This window comes from Salminus brasiliensis, chromosome 8 (assembly GCF_030463535.1).
Source record: "Salminus brasiliensis chromosome 8, fSalBra1.hap2, whole genome shotgun sequence".
In the NCBI taxonomy this organism is placed as follows: domain Eukaryota; kingdom Metazoa; phylum Chordata; class Actinopteri; order Characiformes; family Bryconidae; genus Salminus; species Salminus brasiliensis.
Genome location: NC_132885.1, coordinates 42,062,507 through 42,086,141, shown reverse-complemented (window position 1 = coordinate 42,086,141; position 23,635 = coordinate 42,062,507). Strand labels below are relative to the sequence as shown.

Here is a 23,635-nt window from a genome sequence, read left to right as displayed (position 1 = left end):
AGACGCCTTCACAGTAAGTTTCCTCCAACTGTCTCTGTTGCTGTGAAAGAGAGAGAGTGTGTGTGTGTGTGTGTGTGTGTTCATCAATATGTATTGAATTGCTGGTCATTGGTCAGTAAACAGAACCCAAGTGTGTGTAAGTGTGTGTATTTGTCCCTCTGTAGGGTCCAAATCCCCCCAGGATGATGAAATCCTCAGCATGTCGGAGTCTTGGGGACGTTCACCTGCCTCTCCTCAAGGTTAAGAGTTAACCTTCAGACTTATCAGAACATTAGGACCACCTACCTAATAGTGGGAATAACCACCCCTGGCTCGGATGGACTGACTGTATTAGGGTGATGGAAGGTGGTCGTTATAGAGGTGGAGCGTCGACTGCTCTGTACCACTTGCGTCACAAGTCGTCATCCTTCTCTGGCATCACTGGCCTGTGGGGCACCGCTGTTACGCTGTAGGGACCCTCTCGTTGTGTGAGAAGTCCATTCCCAGTACACCCTCACTACGCCGGCATCCCACAAAGTTGGCGGTTTCCAAGATGCTACCATCATTCGACGGGTACCCTATCATCATCATGCTCTTTTGGATATCAGTCCAATCGCGTCCTTTGCTCATGACGATTGCTCTGCACTCTGCTACAGCTGACTGGTCTTCTGATGCTGAGTGACGAAGGGGTGAGGGAGGACCATCCTACCCTCCCAGAGAGATCGAGAACAGTTATGCTCTCTTGGACTCCCTGACACTGACGGGTGGCTGTGGCATCATTTGGACTGGAACTCGCAATTTCCTGATAATAGGATCTGTTGGATCACTCAGGAGCAGTGCCAGAAAACTGACAATTTGGGAGCACCAAAGAAGGTCTAGAAGGAGAAGAGGTCTCACCATGGTTCTACCCTAAGGGTGAACCCATTGTCCGGGGTTGCTCTCACACTTGCACCGAGGTGCTGAGCCTGAACTTTGGATCAGTTCTCGTGGAGGATTGTTTTTACACCGGATCGATTGCAAGTTCTACACAATACGCAAAAGTGATAAGTGCTTACTGGAGGTGTGTCAGGTTCTTGTCCAGAAACCTAGAACAAGAAACAAGAAGTAACATGAGAAAATGAACCAATCAGATAGCTTTCAAATATGCTGTGAACCACACAAGGACTTGCGTGAAGGACAACCCTGGACCATATTCCGAAGGACCAGGGATCAGTCCTCTGGACCACACTTGGGTCTCCGTCAAACGCTCCGAACTCTCGAGGCAAACCGGTCAAGTTTCGGAACAAAGCTTAAGAGTGAGAACATCTCAGGAGGCATTGAGTGTGGTTCCTATCAGCGCTGCTGTGATGAGCGATTCGGGCAAAACCACCCGGAACGAGCGTGTTTAGATCCAAACTCTTCAGATCATTCAGGGATCTGGACAAAAACTGGTGGAATTCCCCTTTAAGGTCATTGATGGGTGGAGCACAGCAGCATTTACATAGATACAGAAGACCCATGGAAACGGCACACATACAAACACACACACACACACACACACACACACACACATAAACACTCATACATGCTAGTGTGTGTGGGAGGGGGTGTGTCACTCCTGACCCCATTATTTCATCTTTGCAATCTTCAACTCAGGTGCAAGGGAACCAGTGGACACCTGAGGAGCTCCAACTCCTTGCCTGACTCTCTCTCTCTCTCTCTCTCTCTCTGTCTCTCTCTCCTCCCTCCGCCTCTCGCTCTCTCTCCCTCAGCACGGCTGGATTAGGCAGAGTGATCAAAGGCTTGCAGAAGAGCAGACGCGCTCTGAGATGGAACCCCTGAGAGGACCAGAAAGAGAGGGAGAAATACTAAACTCCACTTCCACCTTCTCGCACTCTCCCAACCAAGAGGAAAGCAAATTCTATCGCACTCTTTCATCCTTTCGCGCAGCTTTCTCGGGAATACCTGCATAACGAGGGCAGCATCTCTCTCTCTCTGTGTGTGAGTGTGTTGGAGAGCGAGCACGTGCTCCAGCTGTGTGGTTTCCAGGAACGCTGTACGTAGTTGTTGTGGAGGAGCGAGTGGAAGAGGACCATGCTGGAACTTGCAGGATTGCTGAGACGGACACTGCGCCCTGACGGGCTGTCCGTCTCCATCAGGTAACACACCTGCGGGGGCTCTAAAGGGGGTGAGACCACCAGCTGGGACCATGAGCTTGTATAGGAATGCCTCCGAGCTTGTCTTGGAGACCATCTCCTCCTCCATGGCGCTCATACCCTTTGATCTGGAGTCGACTCTGGGCACCGTAGTCCACAACGGGTCACTTGGTTGCAACCAAAGTGGGATTAGCTCGGAACCGTCACCGTTTGGCAACCTGTCAGCCAGCACTGATGCAGGTTCCGGAAGGGTGGCCGGACGGTGCGTGGGTCAGGTGGCGGAAGTCGGGCAGAAGAACTGGGCGGCACTTCTGATTCTGGCCGTGGTGGTGCTCACTGTCACTGGGAACATCCTGGTCATCATGGCAGTCAGCCTGGAGAGGAAGCTGCAGAACGCCACCAACTACTTCCTCATGTCGCTGGCTGTAGCGGACATGCTGCTGGGCCTCCTGGTCATGCCTGTCTCTATGGTGACAATCTTGTACGGTATGTTGAATGTAGTGAATTTTGACCATCATTGTTGTGAAGTGCTATTTTGTACACTTACTGGCCAACGTTTAGCACCTATTCTCACTGGCCACTTTATTAGAAACCCCTACCCTGTGCTTCCACTCACTGGCCACTTTATTAGAAACCCCTACCTTGTGCTTCCACTCACTGGCCACTTTATTAGAAACCCCTACCTTGTGCTTCCACTCACTGGCGGCTCAGCGGTTAGAGCGCCAGGATATCGATAAGGGTTGTGGGTTCGATTCCCGGGCTCGGCAAGCTGCCACTGTTGGGCCCTTGAGCAAGGCACTTTACCCTCTCTGCTGCCTGGGCGCTGGAGTTGGCTGCCCCCCGCTCTGGGTGTGTGTGTGTGTGTGTACTCACTGCCCCTAACACATGTGTGTGTGTGTGTGTGTGTGTGTGTGAGTGTGTGTTCACTACCAGATGGGTTAAATGCGGAGGACACATTTCGCTGTACACTGTACAGTGACAAATACGTGCACCTTTATCCTTTATCCACTTTATTAGAAACCCCTACCTTGTGCTTCCACTACTGGCCACTTTATTAGAAACCCCTACCTCGTGCTTCCACTCACTGGCCACTTTATTAGAAACCCCTACCTCGTGCTTCCACTCACTGGCCACTTTATTAGAAACCCCTACCTCGTGCTTCCACTCACTGGCCACTTTATTAGAAACACCTACCTTGTGCTTCCACTCACTGGCCACTTTATTAGAAACACCTACCTTGTGTTTCCACTCACTGGCCACTTTATTAGAAACACCTACCTCGTGCTTCCACTCACTGGCCACTTTATTAGAAACCCCTACCTGGTGCTTCCACTCACTGGCCACTTTATTAGAAACACCTACCTTGAGCTTCCACTCACTGGCCACTTTATTAGAAACCCCTACCTCGTGCCTCCACTCACTGGCCACTTTATTAGAAACACCTACCTTGTGTTTCCACTCACGGGCCACTTTATTAGAAACCCCTACCTTGTGCTTCCACTCACTGGCCACTTTATTAGAAACCCCTACCTTGTGCTTCCACTCACTGGCCACTTTATTAGAAACCCCTACCTTGTGCTTCCACTCACTGGCCACTTTATTAGAAACCCCTACCTTGTGCTTCCACTCACTGGCCACTTTATTAGAAACCCCTACCTTGTGCTTTCACTCACTGGCCACTTTATTAGAAACCCCTACCTTGTGCCTCCACTCACTGGCCACTTCATTAGAAACCCCTACCTTGTGCCTCCACTCACTGGCCACTTTATTAGAAACACTAACCTTGTGCTTTCTCACTGGCCACTTTATTAGAAACCCCTACCTCGTGCCTCCACTCCCTGGTTCAGTATGATGTGCTTGTGGTCTTCTGTGTGGTTCTGTAAAATCACTGGGTTTCATTTAGATTCAGTTGCTGCCGCTTCATAGAAAGGGAGAATTCCAGATGTGATGAAGACAGCTCTGTTTTATTAGTCCCGTGTGTGAAGCAAATGTCTGCTATCTAACATTTTTACAGTTGGTGTCAGTAAATGTTTGACAACTTTCACCGCAGCTCGTCTGGATCGCTCTAGCAGGATGATTTGTTTGGGTTCGCCTGGCTGGAGTGTTGACCGCTGGTGAGGTTTATCGTTATAGATGATTGGTCTGTTGTTTTGTGGGTTTAGTGTTTAGTCAGTGTCTTTAGGATGGAGGTCATAGTGTTTGGTGGTGAGGCCATAATGTCTGGAGGTTTTTAGGAGAAAGCCATGGTGTTTGGAATTCAGGTCATAGTGTTTGGTGGTGAGCCTTGGTGATTGGTGATTAATCTGTAGTTTATTAAGTTGCAGTATTGGTGGTCATGGTTGAGGTGAAGGTGTGCTGTCTGAAGGTAAAGCAGCTGTTTGGAGATATAGTTGCAGTGTTTACAGGCAAGGTTCTGGTCATGTTCTGGCATTTTAAGGTAAGCCTAAGGGGTGTGGAGGGAATGTGATATCAAAAGTATAGAAGGTGTTTGGAGGTAAAGTTATGTCAGCATGGGCTGGAATCTCAGCTACTCTACAGGCACATTTTTGTTCCCCAAGTTACAAAGAATATAATTCTACAGTCAGCTGGAAATATCTACCGTTTCTCTCTCAGGAGAAAGAGGCATATTTGCACCGTTAACTAAAGGTACTGAAGACGTATCCTTGAGAGTTCTGCCACAGGTTGTTTACCTCTCTCTTTCTCTCTGAAAATATTTGTCCTTAATGATCTGATCTCCTAGACAACCATGAGATCAGATGAAAAGACAAAGTAGACTTTTAGAGAGCTTAGCTCTCCTGCTGCTCAGATGTTTCTCCAGAGCGAAGAAGCCCAGCACACACGTCTCCTCTCCACATTGAGGAGAGGTAAAGTCACGAATCGCTCTCAGATTTGCCAAGAAAATGCTGCTTATATTTATCAGCACTTTTGTCTACCTGGACCAGAAGCATCTCCTGTCTCGATTCTGGGCACAGTCTTAAAAAAGGGTTCTTCAGTAGTTCTGTAGCAAAGGAAATGATTCTATATGGAACCATGACTAGGATGCCTTAATGGCTGGAAGAGTTCTTGTAGATGGTTCTTTTTGGATTGGTTCTACAGAACACCCAAAAGAGTGTCACTATCATCCAGGGCACTTTTGGAACTTTCAGGGAGTCACCATGAAGTCATCTGACCATTCTGACCCATTCTCGCTGCAGTGCTGAGAGGAGTGTAGGGTTCTACTATTCCAGTCCTAAAGGTTCTGTTCAGTTTCCTGCAAAGTTCAGAAGTTCAGAGATGGTCCTGCTCAACCCTGAGACCCCTCACACCTGATTGACAGTTACCTGTGAGTCCTCAGGTTAGGACGCTGACCTGGCCCGAGGAACCTTTGTTCTACAGGATGTGTAGACTAAATACCTCACATTACTCAGTGTGGCGAGTGTGTTCACACAGTGTGTGTGTGTTTGTGTGTATGTAAGGAACTCACTCGCCGATTCTGTTTGTGTCAGTGCCCCCTGCTGTCTCCAACTGTCCATGCTAGCATTTTTCTTTTTCTTGTTTCCAGAGAGAACCTCGTCTCATCTCTCATCGTCTCCACATGCCTGCCTGCCTTTTCTTAAAGGCTGCCTCTTTTTATTGGAACCCATCTGTGTATCTCAGTGTGTGAGTGTGCACTTAACGAGCCATCCATCCATCTGCCCTTCTAGCCATGCTTCTATTTGTCCATCAGTCTCTCTCTCCCTCTCTCTCTCTCTCTCTCTCTCTCTCTCTCTCTCGGATGCCTCTCTCAGGAATATCATTCTTTGGATGTCAGATTGTTTCTATATACATCCTCACCTTAGAGCTGCAACCTCATTAACATCATAATGTGAATGTGTGTGAGTGTGTGTGTGTGTTTGGCAGTAAAATGTCAGCCAGCTTATTAAATACATCCCTTTAACTGTCAGACACAAAAGGACAAAAGAAATATGATGGTGGAAAGTAGCGCTAATGGAAAATCCTTATTGAATGATTTTGTCTTTTTTCAGACTTGGAGCTCATGGGCATTTTTCTGATGACGTTTTCTGAGCCGAATCTGTTTAATAAGTCGAACATGCAATCACGCGATTCACTGATTTATAGATCACCTTTATTGTCCTGTATGGAACGGTTAGGAGTCAGTTCCAAACTCTTTAAGCCATTTTAGATGGATCTCTATAGAACCATTACTAAAGAACGGAGAAAGAAAAGAATAGGCCTGCAATGGTCCTGGCCATGGGTAGAGCCTCGGGTTATTAAGCCTGGGGTTGTGGGTTCAGTAGCTACGGCTGCTGAGCTGCCACCGTTGGGCCCTTGAGAAAACCTGTGACCTTCTCTGAGTATGAATATCTGGACACACCTATTAATCACTGAATTCAGGTGTCTGATTCCGTCCTGTTCAGCCACAGGTGTATAAAATCCAGCCCTTAGCCCTGCAGTCGGCCTTTCTTCCACACATCAGTGAAAGAACGGGAGGTTCTGAAGAGCTCACTGAACTCCAGCGTGGTTCTGTATGTAATAGGAGACACCGCTGCACCAACAACTACAAGTCAGCTGGTGAAATTTCCTCCCTCCTAGATCTTCCTCCATCAGCTGTGAGTGGTGTTATTATTGAACAGTGGAAGAGTTTAGGAGGAACAGCTCACAGAGAGCAGCTCAGCCACCGAGTGTCTGTCAGACCACGTAAAGTTACAGAGGAAGTAAGTGAGTCAGACTTTCTCTATTACACTCTTTGGCAAACTGACAAACCAAACCAGACCCCCCGAGTCTCACCAGTTAGGTAGCCCATCTGCCGTTTGCACCTTAAACTCGTAAATGCCGTCTGTGTCGTAACCAATTCAGTTCGTTCAGGGAATCATTTCAGAAGATTGATTCATCAACAAATTAGGCATCGCTGCTATGTCAGGTCACTCAATGATGGCATCACGGCCTCAAAGGTTCCGCAGGCCATTTTTAATCAAGGAGCCGAAGCAAGAAGCGCCGCTCCCTTTCCCGAATGAACCTTTGAAACCTATCGAGTTCAAACGAGCGCTCCTGGAGTTCCAGGAAGAATTCCAGATTAACTCTCAGTGACTCACTTTCAGAGCTGGCTCACATGAAAACCTGAGAGTGGAGATGATTGAGTCTGGCGAGAATAGCGGTGTGCAGGGGCGTTGCTGATGTAGGGGGACGAGGGGAATTTCTAAGAAATATAATTTTGCCCCCTTCCCACCAGTCTCACACACACATGCACACACACGGCCTAAAAGAGTCGCATGTGTGTGTTTTTTAAAGGAATCAGTCTCGAGAATAAGAAAAAATTACTCTGTGGACCAATGCAGGATGCTACACCTGGAGCCACTGGTCCAGGGGCAGTGCCTTAACGCTTATTGGAGGTTAATAGTGATGAGCTCACAGTCTTCTGGCTTTAAGAAGTCACTTCCTCGTCAGAAACACACTTTGATGAACAGAAACAAATGAATCCTGACTTTCAGCATGTAAAATGAAACGGCCGCTGCTGGCTCCCGAGGTCTGCAGATAAATGTTTCTCATTTCTACGGCCACTTTACGAGAACATGTTGTCTTCTGGTTGCTATGGCGCGTGATGATGCTAGAGAAGGGAAGTGACATAGCTTGGGGTAAAAAGGTGCAATAACATCGACTGAGGATAAGGGTGTTCATCCGGTGAGCTCTACTCTGTGCAGGTGCCGAAGAACCAGCTGATGAATAGATTCTCCATAATGGGCTCTCACCTACGAACCTAGACTCCATTGGCTCTAATGAACCAACTCTTCAGCTCTCAGAGACAGTTTGACATGTTAGCTTTCGGTCTGGGTTCAGCCTGGACTGTTCTCAACTGTTTCCGGAGGGCGAGCAAGGCTGAAAAAGACGGAGCGAGAGGGCTAATTGTGGATAATCTGGTGATAATTAGTCTGTTGGCTTTGGAGATGCTCAGTAAAGCGGGAGATAAGGTCAGGAAAGATCAGAGAACAGATGTGGAGGAATCTACTAAAGGTGCTTAATAACTGGCCGTGCCACTGCTGGCACCAACAACCACAACCAAACACGTCCTGTTACTGGATATCAGTCCTTCATATCACTGTGGAGGAATTCTGGCCCACTCTTCTCTGCAGAATTGCTGTAATTCAGCCACAGTGGAGGATTTTCAAACATGATTTGCTATTTAAAATACTGCCACAGCATCTCAGAAGGCCACTGCTGTTTCTTTTAAGCCGTTCGGAGATGGACCTTGCTGCATAACCCAACTGTGTTCGAGCTTGATGACTGGACATTCTGGTGGAGAGCAGAATTTATGGTTCTGTCAATTATGGCAAGTCCTCCTGGCAAGGAAACAGCACAGCAACACACCATAGCATCACACTAACACCACCATGCTTCACTGCTGGTCTGATGTTCTTATTTAGCTTTACGCCAAATATAACGGGACACCCGTCCTTACCTTACCTTACCTGAGCACAGGTGAGGCTTGGATCTCAAACTGGGTTTCGTCCTGCCACTGGGAGATTCAGGTTTGAATGCAGGCAATGAGCAGCCAGCCAATATATCAATAGACCTGGCACAAAAGCCTGGTTCTGGGGAGCACACCTTGCCAGAAAGGTAAGATAGTAGCCACAAAACTGTGGTCCAATTACAGTCCTGGAGCATGGCCACGGTTGCCCACCCTAACATCCCCTCTTGGATAGAACAGATGCTATGCTGTACTGCGATTCCAGTGAGATGCACATGCCCAGTCCCCCCACTGCAGTATCAGGTATACTGTTTGTATGTTTGCAGCCCCTGGTAGACCACCTTCTCATCATCATCATCAGTGCTGACAGATTGGGTGGGTTAGGAGGTGACTGTGCCATGAGCCCCTTCCTGAAAAAGCACAGGGCACCAGCATCTCTTGGGCAGCACCAACAAAGGTCAGTAGTAACTAGACCCAAGGTTTTCTCTGTCTGAGGACAAGCACTGCCACCGTTCCTGCTGACCGCGGGCTTTAGGCATCTATCTGTAGGTGAGAGCTGCTTCCTGCCATGCTCTCCTGGATGCTTGGAGGCGCTAGCTGCCTCAGGGATCCCTGGGAATGTGCCTAATGTGCATTACCTAATGTACCTGCCATGCACCCGGCACTGAGCAGTCCGTCAGGCAGGTGCTGTTTCCCGGCTCTTTTTTGTTCATTGGGTACTCTGGCTGACCTGGATTTTGAGGAAGAGTGGCAGAGTGAGATTAGAGTGAGGGGCTTGAGTGTGTGTGTGTGTGTGTGTGTGTGTGTGTGTGTGTGTGGATTTGAGCGCTAAAGGTGGGAAATTAAACAGTAAAGTAATTAACGGGTCCCCGGTGCCGGTGCTGATGAGCCTCCATAATTAGACACACTGTCTGACTTTCTGTTAGGGCCTGTCAGCCCGTCCTGACCGTCCTTCATCGCTTCTCTTGTAAACACTCACACACACTCACACACACACACAAACACACACACACACACACACACGTAGTGATATTAGCATGTTCAGACATTCATAAACACACACACACACACACACACACACTCCCTGGCGCTCATTGATAAAGTATTAATTGCTTTACTACTCCGCCTCTAGTTCAGTTGTATTAGATGAAGCCATAAGAAGAACCAGAGACAACCAAGAGGAAATGCTCTCTTTACACTAGATGATGGAACATAGCTGTGAGGATTTGATGGGTTTACATATGAGAGCAACAGCGAGGTCAGTTACTGTTAGGCTCATGTGCACCTAATTAAAAAGGGTGTATTAAAATGTATTATATATGTATATTACATATAGTATAGATGTGTTGTCGGAGTCAGACTGAATTTATTGGGTTACAGTCGGGTTCAGACTGAATTTATTGGGTTACAGTCGGAGTTCAGGCAGAATTTGTTGGGTTACAGTCGGGGTTCAGGCAGAATTTGTTGGGTTACAGTCGGAGTTCAGGCAGAATTTGTTGGGTTACAGTCGGAGTTGAGGCAGAATTTGTTGGGTTACAGTCGGAGTTCAGGCAGAATTTGTTGGGTTACAGTCGGGTTCAGACTGAATTTGTTGGGTTACAGTCGTGGTTCAGACTGAATTTGTTGGGTTACAGTCGGAGTTCAGGCAGAATTTGTTGGGTTACAGTCGGAGTTCAGGCAGAATTTGTTGGGTTACAGTCGGAGTTCAGACTGAATTTGTTGGGTTACAGTCGGAGTTCAGACTGAATTTGTTGGGTTACAGTCGGAGTTCAGGCAGAATTTGTTGGGTTACAGTCGGAGTTCAGACTGAATTTGTTGGGTTACAGTCGGAGTTCAGACTGAATTTGTTGGGTTACAGTCGGAGTTCAGGCAGAATTTGTTGGGTTACAGTCGGAGTTCAGACTGAATTTGTTGGGTTACAGTCGGAGTTCAGACTGAATTTGTTGGGTTACAGTTGGAGTTCAGACTGAATTTCATGCCTGATTAAAGCCCTGCTCATGTGAGTGTGCGATTCGAGGAGCTGAGCTCGTATCAGCAGTGTTGGACACAAAGAGCTGCTCTGATTTCCGGGCTTATCTGGGATGCATCCCTCTGATAAGCTGCACAACAAAGAGAGGAAGATAACGAGTGAAAAGAGATTTGTGTGTGTGTGTGTGTGTGTGTGTGTGTGTGTGTGTTTGGCTCTAAGTCTCTCTGTCTGTTTGTGTTTGTGTGGGTGACATTAAGTGTGCGTGTGTGTTGAGGAAAAGTGAGTGACAGAGTGTTGAGGTGTGAAGGAGGTATACTGTGTGTGTGTGTGTGTGTGTGTGTGTGTGTGTGTGTGTGTGTTTTCGTACATTTTCAGGACATTTTGCCAACTCTGCTAAAAATAAACTGTTATTTGAGAGACGCCATAGAAGAACCAGTTTTCATAAGGCTTCATAAAGGAACATGATTTTTGATGATTTGATGATTCTTTATCAATATTTAGTTGATCAATATCTGTATTTATGTATTTATTAAAGGTGTTTTGCCCTCAGGGCAGCATGTAGTCAGGGGGCGCTATATGTTTGCCTTTCTGTGTATATTTTTGGAACTGCCAGCAGAGACCTGCTGCCCTCAGGACAGCGTGTGGTCTGCTTGGGCTACATGGAGCAGGGATCTCGCTAAACAGTAAATAGTAGGAAGCCCTGCTGATGACATCACACACTTAAAATGAAGTCATGGCCACAACTTAGTAAGGTGTGGGAACGAGATCTCCGGAATGATGGAATACTGGGGTGATGATCATCATCCAATGTCCTGACCTCACTGATTGCTGAATGCAATCAAATCCTCACAGCAATGCTCCTTCTCCAAAATCTAGTAGAAAGTCTAGAGACAGTTACTCCAACAAAAGCAGGAGAAACTCTTTAACTTTTTAATACCCTTGATTTCAGAAGAAACACTGAATCAGCAGGTGTCCCAATACTTTTGTCCGTATAGTGTAGCTGCATGAACGTTTCACCATGCTAAGCCAGCTTTAGGCACTGCATCCAACTCCCTGTGAGACAGCAGCCTGGCCCAGCGTGAGGGTGTGCGTTTCGAGGGGGATTCGACTTAATCGCTTAATTATTCATGTGTGGGGCTCCAAACCCGTGTGTTTGATGAGAGGGAAAACAGCTCTTAAAAGCGAGAGCAGACGACCGGCTGGGCTGAAGAGTCAATTACACCAGGCAGTCTGTGTGATGTGAGATTCGGAGCGCAAAAGAGGGAGGAAAAGGCACCAGAAGTGGGGAAGAGGACCCTCCGGAAGGTTGAGAAATATTGAACCGGTCTCTTAGCAGACGCTGAGGAGGTTTGTTGTGGCTGGAGTGCTCTCTGTCTCTCTATCTCTTAGTCTCTCCAAGATTGATTTTCTTCAGCATGTTCCTGTAAACACCAGCGCAAGCACTGACCACAACTCATACAGTGCAAAACAGGGTGCTGTTTCTATTTCTGTTGCTTTCTAGCTAAATGCTGCTACGCTACATCTAAACCAACCCTAAGCTTTAAACACTATTCCTCCAATTACACGTATAGTCACGATACAAGGTTTGGCACTCTAGCCATACCAGGCTGTACAAGATCTAAACACTCTAGCCGGTATTGAACCCACAACCCTGTGATCAATAACTCAGCACTCCAACCAAACCTGGGTATTACACACACATCTCTGGAATAAGTAACTCAGCACTCTAGCCAGAAATGCTGGACCTCTAGCCATACCCAAGCTGTACAATAGCAATACACTCTAGGGGTATTGAACCAACAACCCCTGTGATCAATTACCCAGCACTTCCAGACTTTTGGCCTTTTCTGAATTTTCCAATGAAAGTAGAAATTCATGGGGAGCAGCTGTGGTCCTCACAAGGCCCCACTGTATTCATCATCCTGGGACATTTGGTCCCCACTTGTTAATAAATACATATACACACACAGAGATGAACCCACTCACAGGAGAGATAATTGTTCTCGCCCTGCAGTTGTGTTGACGGTTGTGTATTCCTCTCGCTCTCTCTCTCTCTCTCTCTGCTCTCTCTCTCTCTCTGCTCTCGCTCTCTCTCTCTCTCTCTCTGCTCTCTCTCTCTCTCTGCTCTCTCTCTCTCTCTCTGCTCTCTCTGCTCCCTCTCTCTTTCTCTCTCTCTCTCTCTCTGCTCTCTCTTTCTCTCTCTCTCTCTCTTTCTCTCTCTCTGCTCTCTCTCTTTCTCTCTGCTCCTTCTTCTCTCTCCTCTCTTCTCTCTCTCTCTCTCTCTCTGCTCTCTCTTTCTCTCTGCTCCCTCTCTCTTTCTCTCTCTCTCTCTCTCTCTGCTCTCTCTCTTTCTCTCTCTCTGCTCTCTCTCTCTCTCTGCTCTCTCTCTTTCTCTCTCTCTTTCTCTCTATCTCTCTCTTTCTCTCTCTCTTTCTCTGCTCTCTCTCTTTCTCTCTATCTCTCTCTTCTCTCTCTCTGCTCTCTCTGCTCTCTCTCTTTCTCTCTTTCTCTGCTCTCTCTCTCTCTCTCTCTCTCTCTCTCTCTCTCTCTCTCTCTCTCTCTCCGTCTCTCTGCTCCCTCATCTGTTCTGTCCTCCTCACGCTTCTCTTCCTCTTCATAAAACCGATTCTCATGGTCATCGTTCCCCTTCTGATCTTCCTCTATTCTTCTTTCTGTTTTATTCTATTCCCACTTCACCTCTCACCCTCTTCCTCTTCCTCTGCCTCGTCCCCGCTCCCTCGTTCTCCACCGTTGTCTCCGTGTAAAAGGACAGCCGTTTCTGGAGAACAGTTATTTTCTGCCTGAGTGAACCTGAGCTTTAACCAGCTTTTCTCGGCCTTAACCGGCCCTCACATAAACACTCCACAAAGTGCTGAATGGAGTTAGCCTACATTGCTAATCATGTTTCTGATAAAGTGGCCAGGGAGTGAAAGCACAAGAATAAGTGTTTCTAATAAAGTGGTCAGTGATTGGAGGCACATGATTGGGGTTTCTAATAAAGTGGCCAGTGATTGGAGGCACATGATTGGCGTTTCTAATAAAGTGGCCAGTGATTGGAGTCACATGATTGGGGTTTCTAATAAAGTGGCCAGTGATTGGAGGCACATGATTGGGGTTTCTAATAAAGTGGCCAGTGATTGGAGGCACAAGAGTAATGAATCCTCACCATATACTGTATATCATATACTGTATATCCTGTGTGTATGTGTGTGTCACAGGTTACTCGTGGCCACTCCCTGCCATCCTGTGCCCGGTGTGGATCTATCTGGACGTCCTGCTGTCCACAGCGTCCATCATGCACCTGTGTGCCATCTCTCTGGACCGCTATGTGGCCATCCGTAACCCTTTCCACCACAGCCGCTCCCGCTCCCGCGCCCGTGCCAAGATCACCGCCGTCTGGACCATCTCCGCTGGTCAGTCAGTGTCACTTGACCTCTCTGAGTAAGGAGGAGGGGGGTTTCTGATAAAATGGCCAGTGAGCCCCTGCGTGTAGGTGAACAGTTCCACCTACAGTGTGGCTGTACTCACTGCACACAGCTACAAAGCCCACCTCTGTGGTGGGTGTTTCTGATAAAATGGCGAGGTGATAAAAAGAGGTGACTTAACTGGCAGCATCTGTGTCCAGAAGTCCAGAATTCCAGATTTGAGTCCAGAATGAGGCTTAATAATAATAATCACAGGGCAGGTGTTTCTAATAAAGTGGCCACTGTGATTCACCTCTAAGTTCAGCACTGGCGTCAGACTGCAGTCGGGAATTGGGAATATTGGGAAGAGGCTCATGGGAAGGTGTAATTTCGGGAATGTGCTTTCATTCTGAGCGGAGAATACCAGGATGTCGTACGCGAGAGCAGGTAACCGTTAGAAACTGCATAAACGACAGCCTCGCCAATGTCCAGCTGATTTGGCCAATGAGCTCCCGGCAAGAGGGCATTACTGAACCGTTAATGAACAGGGGCCGAGAGAGAGAGAGAGAGAGAGAGAGAGAGAGAGAGAGAGAGACTCTCATTAGGGCTGAATGGGATTTTATCAGTGTCCTGCAAAGCTTAACCTAGCAACAGCAGCAATGGAAGAACACATTAGTGGGCGGAGCCTGAAGAGGTAAGTTAGCACAGAGCTAATGACGTCAGACAGTCATTGAGGACTGTAGCTTTATTACACATTTAACCTTTGAACTCTGAACCATTAGCAACATGCTAACTGCCACACATGACAGAGTTAGCCCTCTGATAGCTGCTGGTGTTAAGATGAAGTTCTTCATGTAATAAAAGCAGAAACTGATCCCACATGTTGAAGCAAACTAATCTCCATCTGTTCATTAAACCAATCAGCTGCTGAAGGAGAGCCACCGCTCTCTCTTTCTCTCTCTTCAGCAGGATTAGCTGATCTCAGCGCTCGGCGCAGGCTGTCGTCTTTGCTGGATGATCCAAGAGTTGTATTTGACGCCGTTTAAAATGTTGCAGCAGCAGATCAGATTATTAATAATAAAGTGCTGCTGGAAAACTGGAGCTTCAGTAGAAGGCTGGTGGACAAACCCAGTGATTGCTAACAGGCTACTCTTAGATTCTGTTAAATTTGTAATTTAGAAAATGTTTGTGGACACCCCTGTAGAGAAGTACTGCCAGTAGAACAGGACTCTCTGGAGCAGATCAACATCATGACCCTATTGGCTCCATGCTGCCTAATAATGCCAGGTGTGGGCTAGAGGGGTATAAAGCCCCCAGCATTGAGGAGCTGTGGAGCAGTGGAAGAACTGTGTTCTCTGCAATGATGGTGGTGGAGGAGCTTCATCCAGTACTTTTGGGATCAGTTGGGGATGATGAGGTGACCAACATCCTGACCTCACTAACTCTAGCTCTCGTTGCAGTCAATGCAGTGCAATGCAATCAAATCCTCACAGCAATGTTCCTCCAGAATCTAGTAGAAAGTCTTCTTCTCTGGACAGTAGAGACAGTTACTCCAACAAAAGCAGGATGAGCTCTTTAATACCCTTGATTTCAAAAGAAACAGTGAATGATCAGGTGTCCCAATACTTTTGTCCATACAAGCTGAGAGGCCAGTTTATTAGAAACACTGACCACTGATGAAGGGCTAGAAGATGGCTAACGCTATACTGTGTATCAACAGATAGGCCACCGTCTCTAACTATGCAGTAGCAAGGTGGACCTATATGGGATGTGTTTCTGATAAAGTGGCCAGTCAGTGTAAGTGTGCAGAAAGGACAGTGGTGTGGTACCTTCCCACTGATGGACAGGGTAGGATGGGGGCAGAACAATTGGGCAGATGAGCTAACTATTTACCAACAAGGGGAACCAATTTGATTGGTGTTTCTGATAAAATGGCCAATCCATACAGAGACAAGGCAGGTGTTTCTAATAAACTGGCCTAAACTCAGGCTATGTGAGGAACAGGAGTGGATTGTGAGGTCTTTGAGGCCAGTTACTTTATCCATGATGAAATCAACAAATCTATGAACTTTGATGGAGGAGTGGGAGGAGGAGGTGGGGGGGGGGGGGGTACATGCCCCCCTCAGCTTGAGTCGACACGATGCCTCTGATCTGGACCCCCACTGTCCACTGATCGCAAGCCTCATCCTGAGGCACAGCGCCTCCCCCACCGACCAAAACCCCTAAAGATCAACCTTGATGTGCAGGGATTTATCGTCACCATGGAGATCTCTTATCGCCATGGCGATTCTGCTGAAAGTTCGTCCTTGAGCAATATCGGGCTCCGGTGAGCGACGGCTGGGGGTCAGAATCAGGCATTAACGCACCCTACGCTAATGCTGCGCTTGCTGATGGCGAAAGGCTTCGTTTAGTGTAAACAGAGCAGCAGAGTGGGCCATAAAACACTGATTTCTCCCCCCTCCCTCAGCGAGAGGACGGCAGAGGGTGAGGAGGCTTGTCCTTGAGCAGGAACGCTCCCCATAAATCACTCCACCAATAACGTCCCATTGAGCATCCCATCGAGTTTACAAGAGGGCCGATTCCCTCTCGGATGTTTGGTATTCTCACAGTACTGCGCCGCGGGGTAATGGGGTACATTACAGATTTGTGCTGCCTTCTGTACGAGTGTCAGGAAAAGGGGTCATTTGAGAAGTTCTGGATGATTAAGGTTAGCGCTGGGGGCGCTGGGGGCGCTGGGGGCGCTGATGGGTATTTATCATTGTTTGCTGTTCACCCAAAAATAAAGCGAACCCTCTACACTTTAACCTCAACTCCAACCCATTCTCACGTCTAGTAGTTCCAGGTCTGTTATAACACAAAAACTTTGGATACCACATCCATGCACGTAGTGAGCTAACACACAGAGTTAGCTCAATGGTGGACAGTGTGTGTGTGTGTGTGTGTGTGTGTGTGGTGGGGGGTAGGGGGGGCACACGTGTGTGTTTTAGAAAACATCTGCGTCTATCAGAGAGTGATTTTCCCATTTCTGTGCCAAACTCATTTCAGCCCAAATAAGCCATTTGTGATGGGCACAGGCTTCAGGTTAGCTCCTTAATTATATATACTTAGAATCACACACACACACACGTACACACACACACACACACACACGTACACACACACACACACACACACAGGACTGTTGATGAAATACTGCAGTATGAAATTTTCATGCCGCAGTAGCCATGGCCACCAATATCTTCCCTGAGTTACAGCACTGCTCAATTAATCTGCTGCTGTATACACACACACTATTAGGGCAAAAGTATTGGAACACCTGTTCATTCATTGTTTCTTCTGAAATAAAAAATGATCCTGTTTATTCTGACCACTAATGACACTGTCTGCTCAACCTGCTTATTTTGGTTGCTCAGTCCATCCCATTCCCATCCCACCTCCTGGCCCACCCTGACACAACCAGTTGCCCGAAGTACTTTCCCACTCTTCCCACCTCCTGTCCCACCTCTTGTCCCACCTTTCCCACCCTCCTTTCCAACTCCTGACCCCCATATTGTTCCACTTGCTATTCAACCTCTTATCCCACTCCTAAGATCTTCTGGAATACCTCCTGGCCCACCTCTTCTCCAACCCCCTGTTCCACCTCCTGGCCCAGCCTGACACACCTGTTGGCCCACATTTCCCACCTCTTGTCCCACATTTCCTACCTCATACTCCACCTCCTGGCCCCCCCTTCCCACCTCCTGGGCCACACTTCCCACCTCCTGGCCCACCTCTTGTCCAACCTCCTGTTCCACCTTCTGGCCCACCCTTCCCACCTCCTGGCCCACCTCTTGTCCAACCTCCTGTTCCACCTCTTGGCCCACCCTTCCCACCTCCTGTTCCACCTCTTGTCCCACTTTTCCCACCTCCTGGCCCACCCTGACACACCCGTTGGCCCACATTTCCTACCTCTTACTCCACCTCCTGTGCCACCCATGTCCACCATTGGCCCACATTCTGTCCCACCCTGTTCCACCTACTGTCCCATCTCTTGTTCCACTCTGTCCCAGTCTGTCCCACTCTGACCTGACTTTAGTCCAACGTAGGTCAACAGTCTGTTCCACATCCCACTCCTGAGAGAAGCCTTTCTTCATCTCAGCGGTTCCTCTCATGTTCTTAATAACTTTGTCCTGGAAATGTCTCACATTTCTAGACGAGCTGATATTATAGACAATACCACAGAAATAAAATAGAACTGAATTTACATCAAAAATCTAAAAGCTTTTCTTTTCTTGCGTCTTTGGCAGGCATCTCAATGCCCATTCCAGTTCTGGGCCTCCGTGACCACACCAAAGTCTTCAAGGATGGCAGCTGCTTCTTGACAGATAACTCCTTTGTGCTGATCGGCTCGTTTGTGGCCTTCTTCGTGCCGCTGACCATCATGGTGGTGACCTACTTCCTGACCATCAGTGCCCTCCAGAGCGAGGCTACCCTTTGTCTGGAACAGCTGGTGCCACGGCCCCGTTGGAGCACTGGTTTGACCCTCAGTTTCCTGCCCGGCCCGGCCTTCTCTCCGTCCGAGAAGAAGTCCTTCCTGCGCCGCTCCCTAAGTCGTGAGGCCGGGGTCTCGTCCTCACCGTTTGGCCGCCGCACTGCGCAGTCGCTCGGCAACGAGCGCAAGGCCTCCAAAGTCCTGGGTGTGGTTTTCTTCCTCTTCGTGGTCATGTGGTGCCCATTTTTTGTCACGAACGTTCTGGCGGTGGTCTGCCAGCCCGCTACTTGCCACGATGATGTCATGGGCGGGTTGCTCAACGTCTTTGTGTGGGTAGGCTACCTGTCATCAGCTGTGAACCCACTGGTCTACACACTCTTCAACAAGACCTTCCGCTCTGCCTTTGCTAGGTATGTTCGATGTCAGTATCACGAGGAGAAGAAACCATTGCAGCTCATCCTGGTCAACACTATCCCACCGTTAGCCTACCAGTCTACACACCTGCCACTTGCTGGAAGTTTGGGAAACGGGGACTTCTCTCCGCCCCTTTCAAGTAAAAAAACTCAGCTGTGTCAAAAAGGCATGGAGGAAAATGTGACCTGTGTGTAACTGAAACTCGAACCTGCTGAACCTAAAAAGGGTGTGCCCAAGGTTCAATGCTGGGCCCTTCGTTTTTGTTACCTTACAGATGGAGCTGGATCTTCTGAGGCCACAAACGAAAAAAAAAAAAAAAAAAAAAAATGAACTATGTTTGTTGGGCCAAGCCGCTGTAATCAGGTCCAAACTCCAACGCTGCCTGCTTCAGATGTCAGGGACTTTGGAGGTTTATCATGCAAGGTCAAATTCAGAGCATCTCTGGAATATCCCAAGGTAGAAGCCAAAATCTGAGAAATCTGAGACAGAGCAAGGATTCCAGTCAAGTATGACAGATCAAACCAGCCATGGGAAAAATGGAAAAATGGAAACCAGATTCAAGCATGTACATAAATTGTGTTCGGTCTGTGAAGCAAATGGGTTTTGTATTTTGTACGAGTCAAGATGTATGTATTTTGTACGAGTCGCTGTATTTGATGGTATTTCATAGTCGCTCTTCTTCATAATGTCAGGCTCAAGACTATGAGCTGATCAAAGCTGTAGTCAAACGGTATGTAGTGTTTTTAAAGTGTTTGGTGACTATGATCTACTGGTTTTGTGAAAGTGGTTGCCAACGTGACAGACGTCTGCTCAGCCACGCCTACAGTCCAGTCCATTTCCAGACCTCGCATAGGAACAAACATGGATTTATTACCTTGCAAATTGCAAATGGAGGTTCTTTAGGAACACCTTACCTCAGTAAGTCAGTGTCGTCGTCTACCTGCAGGTGAACATGAAATGTTGTGGATGTTGTTTGAAATGTGAATTATGATGTGATGATGTTTTTATACCAGTCATGCCGCAATCAGGTTCTTCGTGATCATCAGCGTTTGGGTTATCATTACTGCTAGAGAAGGACGTCTGGTCGGCGCCACATTACGCTGCAGTGAAGATTCCCCCCAGAGAACAATAGTTTTAAATGTTCAGACTGATAAAGTTTATAAGGTCCGATCTAAGGGTCACCCTCTCTAAACGTGCGACGGTTTTCACGATTTTCCTCAATAAAGTTTCCAAAGACCGAAGATTTTTTTCCGTGGTCTTAATATTCCTAGGGACCTTGAGTATGCTGTGATGTACCGGGTTTTGTCGGAGTTGTTGTTTACTAAAATGTCGTCTGCGAAAGAGAGAAGACACCCAAGGAGAGGCGAGCGGCGACTGAACCGAGGCAGGAGGAGGGTGAAGCGGCAGGAGGAGGGTGAAGCGGCAGGAGGAGGGTGTCCGGCAACCGAGAGAAACGGCTTGATTATTCATCCGAATCAACTGAATGTAAACGTGGCAACAAAAGTGGAAATGCGATGCTACCGAGCGGACCAATCCCAGTTGTTGCGGCCTGTGACGTCGTGAGGCGTCCGTTTTCCGGCAAAGTGCTCGTCAGGCTACAGCGTAGGGTATAGCTTTGATTCAAAAAAGAAGAAGAAATGGGCCTTGATTCTGCATTGGCGGCAGTTTAGAAAGAGACGGTAGGTAACTTACATTTACATCTACATATACGGTATTTAGCAGATGCTCTTCTCCAGAGCGACTTCGCTATCTACTCAAGAAGAACCTCAGCTAGTTTAAATAGACAAAAAATTAAAGCTCCTCTAATCTTAGACTCTACTAAACACAAGTCAGTATGGAGACCATAGTACTCTTCTCTTAACCTGAGTACTCTTAGAAGAGGAGGGTCTTCAGTCTGGGTTTGAAGACAGCGAGCGTTGGACTCTGCTATTCAGACACCCAGGGGAAGTTCGCTCCACCACTTCGGTGCAGGACAGTAAAAAGTCTGGACGCTCGTCTTCCGTGGATCTTAAAGGATGGCGGGTCGAGCCGAGTCGTACTTGAAGCTGGAAGGGCTCTTGGTGCAGATCAGCTTTTGACCATCGCCATCAAGTGCGGAGGGGCTGGCTGGTCCAGTCTTGACTTTGTAGGCCAGAGTCAGGGGTCTGAATCTGATGAGGGCATCTCAAAGCATCAACCGAGCAGATCTCACCAAAGAACTGACAGCAAGATCCAGTCCTCACTTTCAGTCCTACGGAGCTCCTGGTTATTAAGAATCCTCTGAAAATAAGGATGCAGACAGGCTGGCGTCTCTGAGCACTCGTTTGTTCTCAGAGGTTGGAGAGACGGCAGCACGAGCTCTCTGAGAACGTTCACTACTGATTGTGGAGCATCAGGTTCAGGCTATTTCTGATCTCAGAATAACCTGCTGTGTTGTTGTTATGGTGACACTCATAAATCTGTTTACAGACGGAAAACCAGTCACCTTTGACTCAAGGTAGTTAAAACGTGTGTGTGTGTGTGTGTGTATGTGTGTGTAAGTATTCCAGTCAGAAATGCACTAAAATATATAACAGCATTTTGCTCTGAGTGTGTTCTAGATCTGGAGTCAGTTCTCTGGAATGATGGTGGAGCTCCATCCAGTACTTTTGGATGGGATGAGTAACGCTTTTGTTGCTGAATGCAATCAAATCCTCACAGCAATGCTGCTTCTCCAAAATCTAGTAGAAAGTTTAGAGACAGTTCATTGTCATTGTTTCAGTCATGTTCTTTGGATTAATAAAAATAATATTGATATATTATTGTTATTTATATGCTTATTATTATTATTATTAATAATAATAATAATACCAATAATATTATTCATATAATATATTATTATTATTGACATTAATGTTTATTATTATTGTTGTTGTTATTAATATGAGTATTCTAGATATTAATATGATTGTTATTTATATTAATATGTTTATTGTTACTGTTATTAATATTATTATTGATTTATTTATTAATATTATTATTACTTATTTATTTATATTATTTTATTATTATTATTTATTAATTGTTAAGCTAACTGTGCTAACGGTCACGTTCGTGAGTTTAGTGTGGGAAGTCACACAAAAAGAGGCTGTCAAACTCTTTTATGTAGATTTTTAAATATATGTATATATTATTGCCAATGTTTAAAATGATGTTACTATTAGAATTATTGTAACAAACTGAACATTATTATTATTATTGAAACTTTTCCATTAATGAACTGTTCGGCCATGTCAGAAATATCGCTTACGTCACAACTCGGCCAATCATGCTGCATCGACAGTTCCCATGTGTTCGACTTCAGCGTCCGACAGACAGTGTAAATGTGGTGCTTCCTGGTGGGAAACTCGTTTTCCCGATAAAAGCGACACCACCTGAACACAGCCTCAGTTACGCCCTCCACCAAGAGGGGTGGGGAAGGAAGCAGCTGTGTGATGCTATCTGAGGAGGCTAATAAGTGTGAACACAATCGACCAACCTGAAAGATAACAAGCTCCTCACATCAGTCCCACACAGCCTTTGGAATGAAGTGTTGTGTGTGTGTGTGTGTTTGTGTGTGTGTGTGTGTGTGTGTGTGGGAGCAGGAACGTCGGCTCTCATTAAGTGACTGGCACCTGTGCGTTTGGCTAATCAGGCCGCTGCAGCCGTCTCTGCTGGGAAATGGGCCGACGTGGGCGAGGCGCTCCTTTTTTACCCTCCTTCACATTAAAGAGCTTTAAGAAGATTTAGTTCAGCCTCATACTGGAGAACTGTGAAGTCGATGCTTTGCTACATTATCAGCTCACATACTCACACACACACACACACACACTCAAACATATTAATGAAATAAATCAATTAAGAAAAGCTCTGCTACAGTTCGGCCTCATAAGCTGCTCCAACACAGAGCAAACAACAAATTCATTTACCCCCCGCCCCCACCCTGAAGACAGACCACCAGCTTCACTCTCACCCTGAAGATAGACCACCAGCTTCACCCTCACCCTCAAGATAGACCACCATCTCCCCCTTACCCTCAAGATAGACCACCATCTCCCTCTCACCCTGAAGATAGACCACCATCTCCCCCTCACCCTGAAGATAGACCACCATCTCCCCCTCACCCTGAAGATAGACCACCATCTCCCCCTCACCCTGAAGATAGACCACCATCTCTCCCTCACCCTCAGGATAGACCACCAGCTTCCCCCTCACCCTGAAGATAGACCACCAGCTTCCGCCTCACTCTGAGGGTTGACCACCAGCTCTCCCATCACCCTGAAATTAGACCACCAGCTTCATCCTCACCCTCAAGATAGACCACCTGCCCCCCTCACCCTGAAGGTAGACCACCAGCTTCCAGTCAGTCAGAGGAAAGATGTGGACTGGGAGGGTGTGCAGGAGTGTAGCAGCAGGGTTCCAGCCCACAGTGGGATGACCGAGCTGAGCCAGTACCACTGAGGAGGGGGCGTGATGTTAATTTTTCGCTGTAACCCCCCCACCCCGAGGCGTGTGTTTGCATGTGATATGCAGATGCGACAGGACGCCTAATAAAGCGGCGCGTGCTGGCGTGTGATATGTAGATGTGGCAGGCCGTCTCAAACCCGCCTCTTTGAACTCTCTGCGTGAAATGCCAGCCGGCACGGCTGCTGGAAAGAGCGAGAGCGTGAACTGCGCTTGGCACGACTGACGTGTGTTTTACTGGGGGTGTCCCAACCCCACCGCCCCAACCCCACCGCCCCAACCTCACCACCCCCAATCCCACCCGTTAAGGTGTAACTAAATTATTCACATATGTCAGCTCACATCTGTAATCCTAATTAA

General features: G+C 47.4%; 2 protein-coding genes across 2 annotated transcripts in view; one reads left to right on the top strand and one right to left on the bottom strand.

Annotated features, from left to right (window-relative positions):
• Positions 1 to 23,635, bottom strand: part of rpl31 (ribosomal protein L31) — a 177,071-nt gene that overhangs the window by 134,920 nt on the left and 18,516 nt on the right. The gene's annotated exons all lie outside the window — the stretch shown is intronic.
• htr2aa (5-hydroxytryptamine (serotonin) receptor 2A, genome duplicate a) lies at positions 679 to 20,044 on the top strand. The gene is made up of 3 exons (XM_072685293.1): positions 679 to 2,600; positions 13,744 to 13,938; positions 18,216 to 20,044. The coding sequence occupies exons 1-3, from the start codon at positions 2,168 to 2,170 to the stop codon at positions 19,007 to 19,009; spliced, it is 1,422 nt and encodes a 473-aa protein (XP_072541394.1). The 5' UTR covers positions 679 to 2,167; the 3' UTR covers positions 19,010 to 20,044.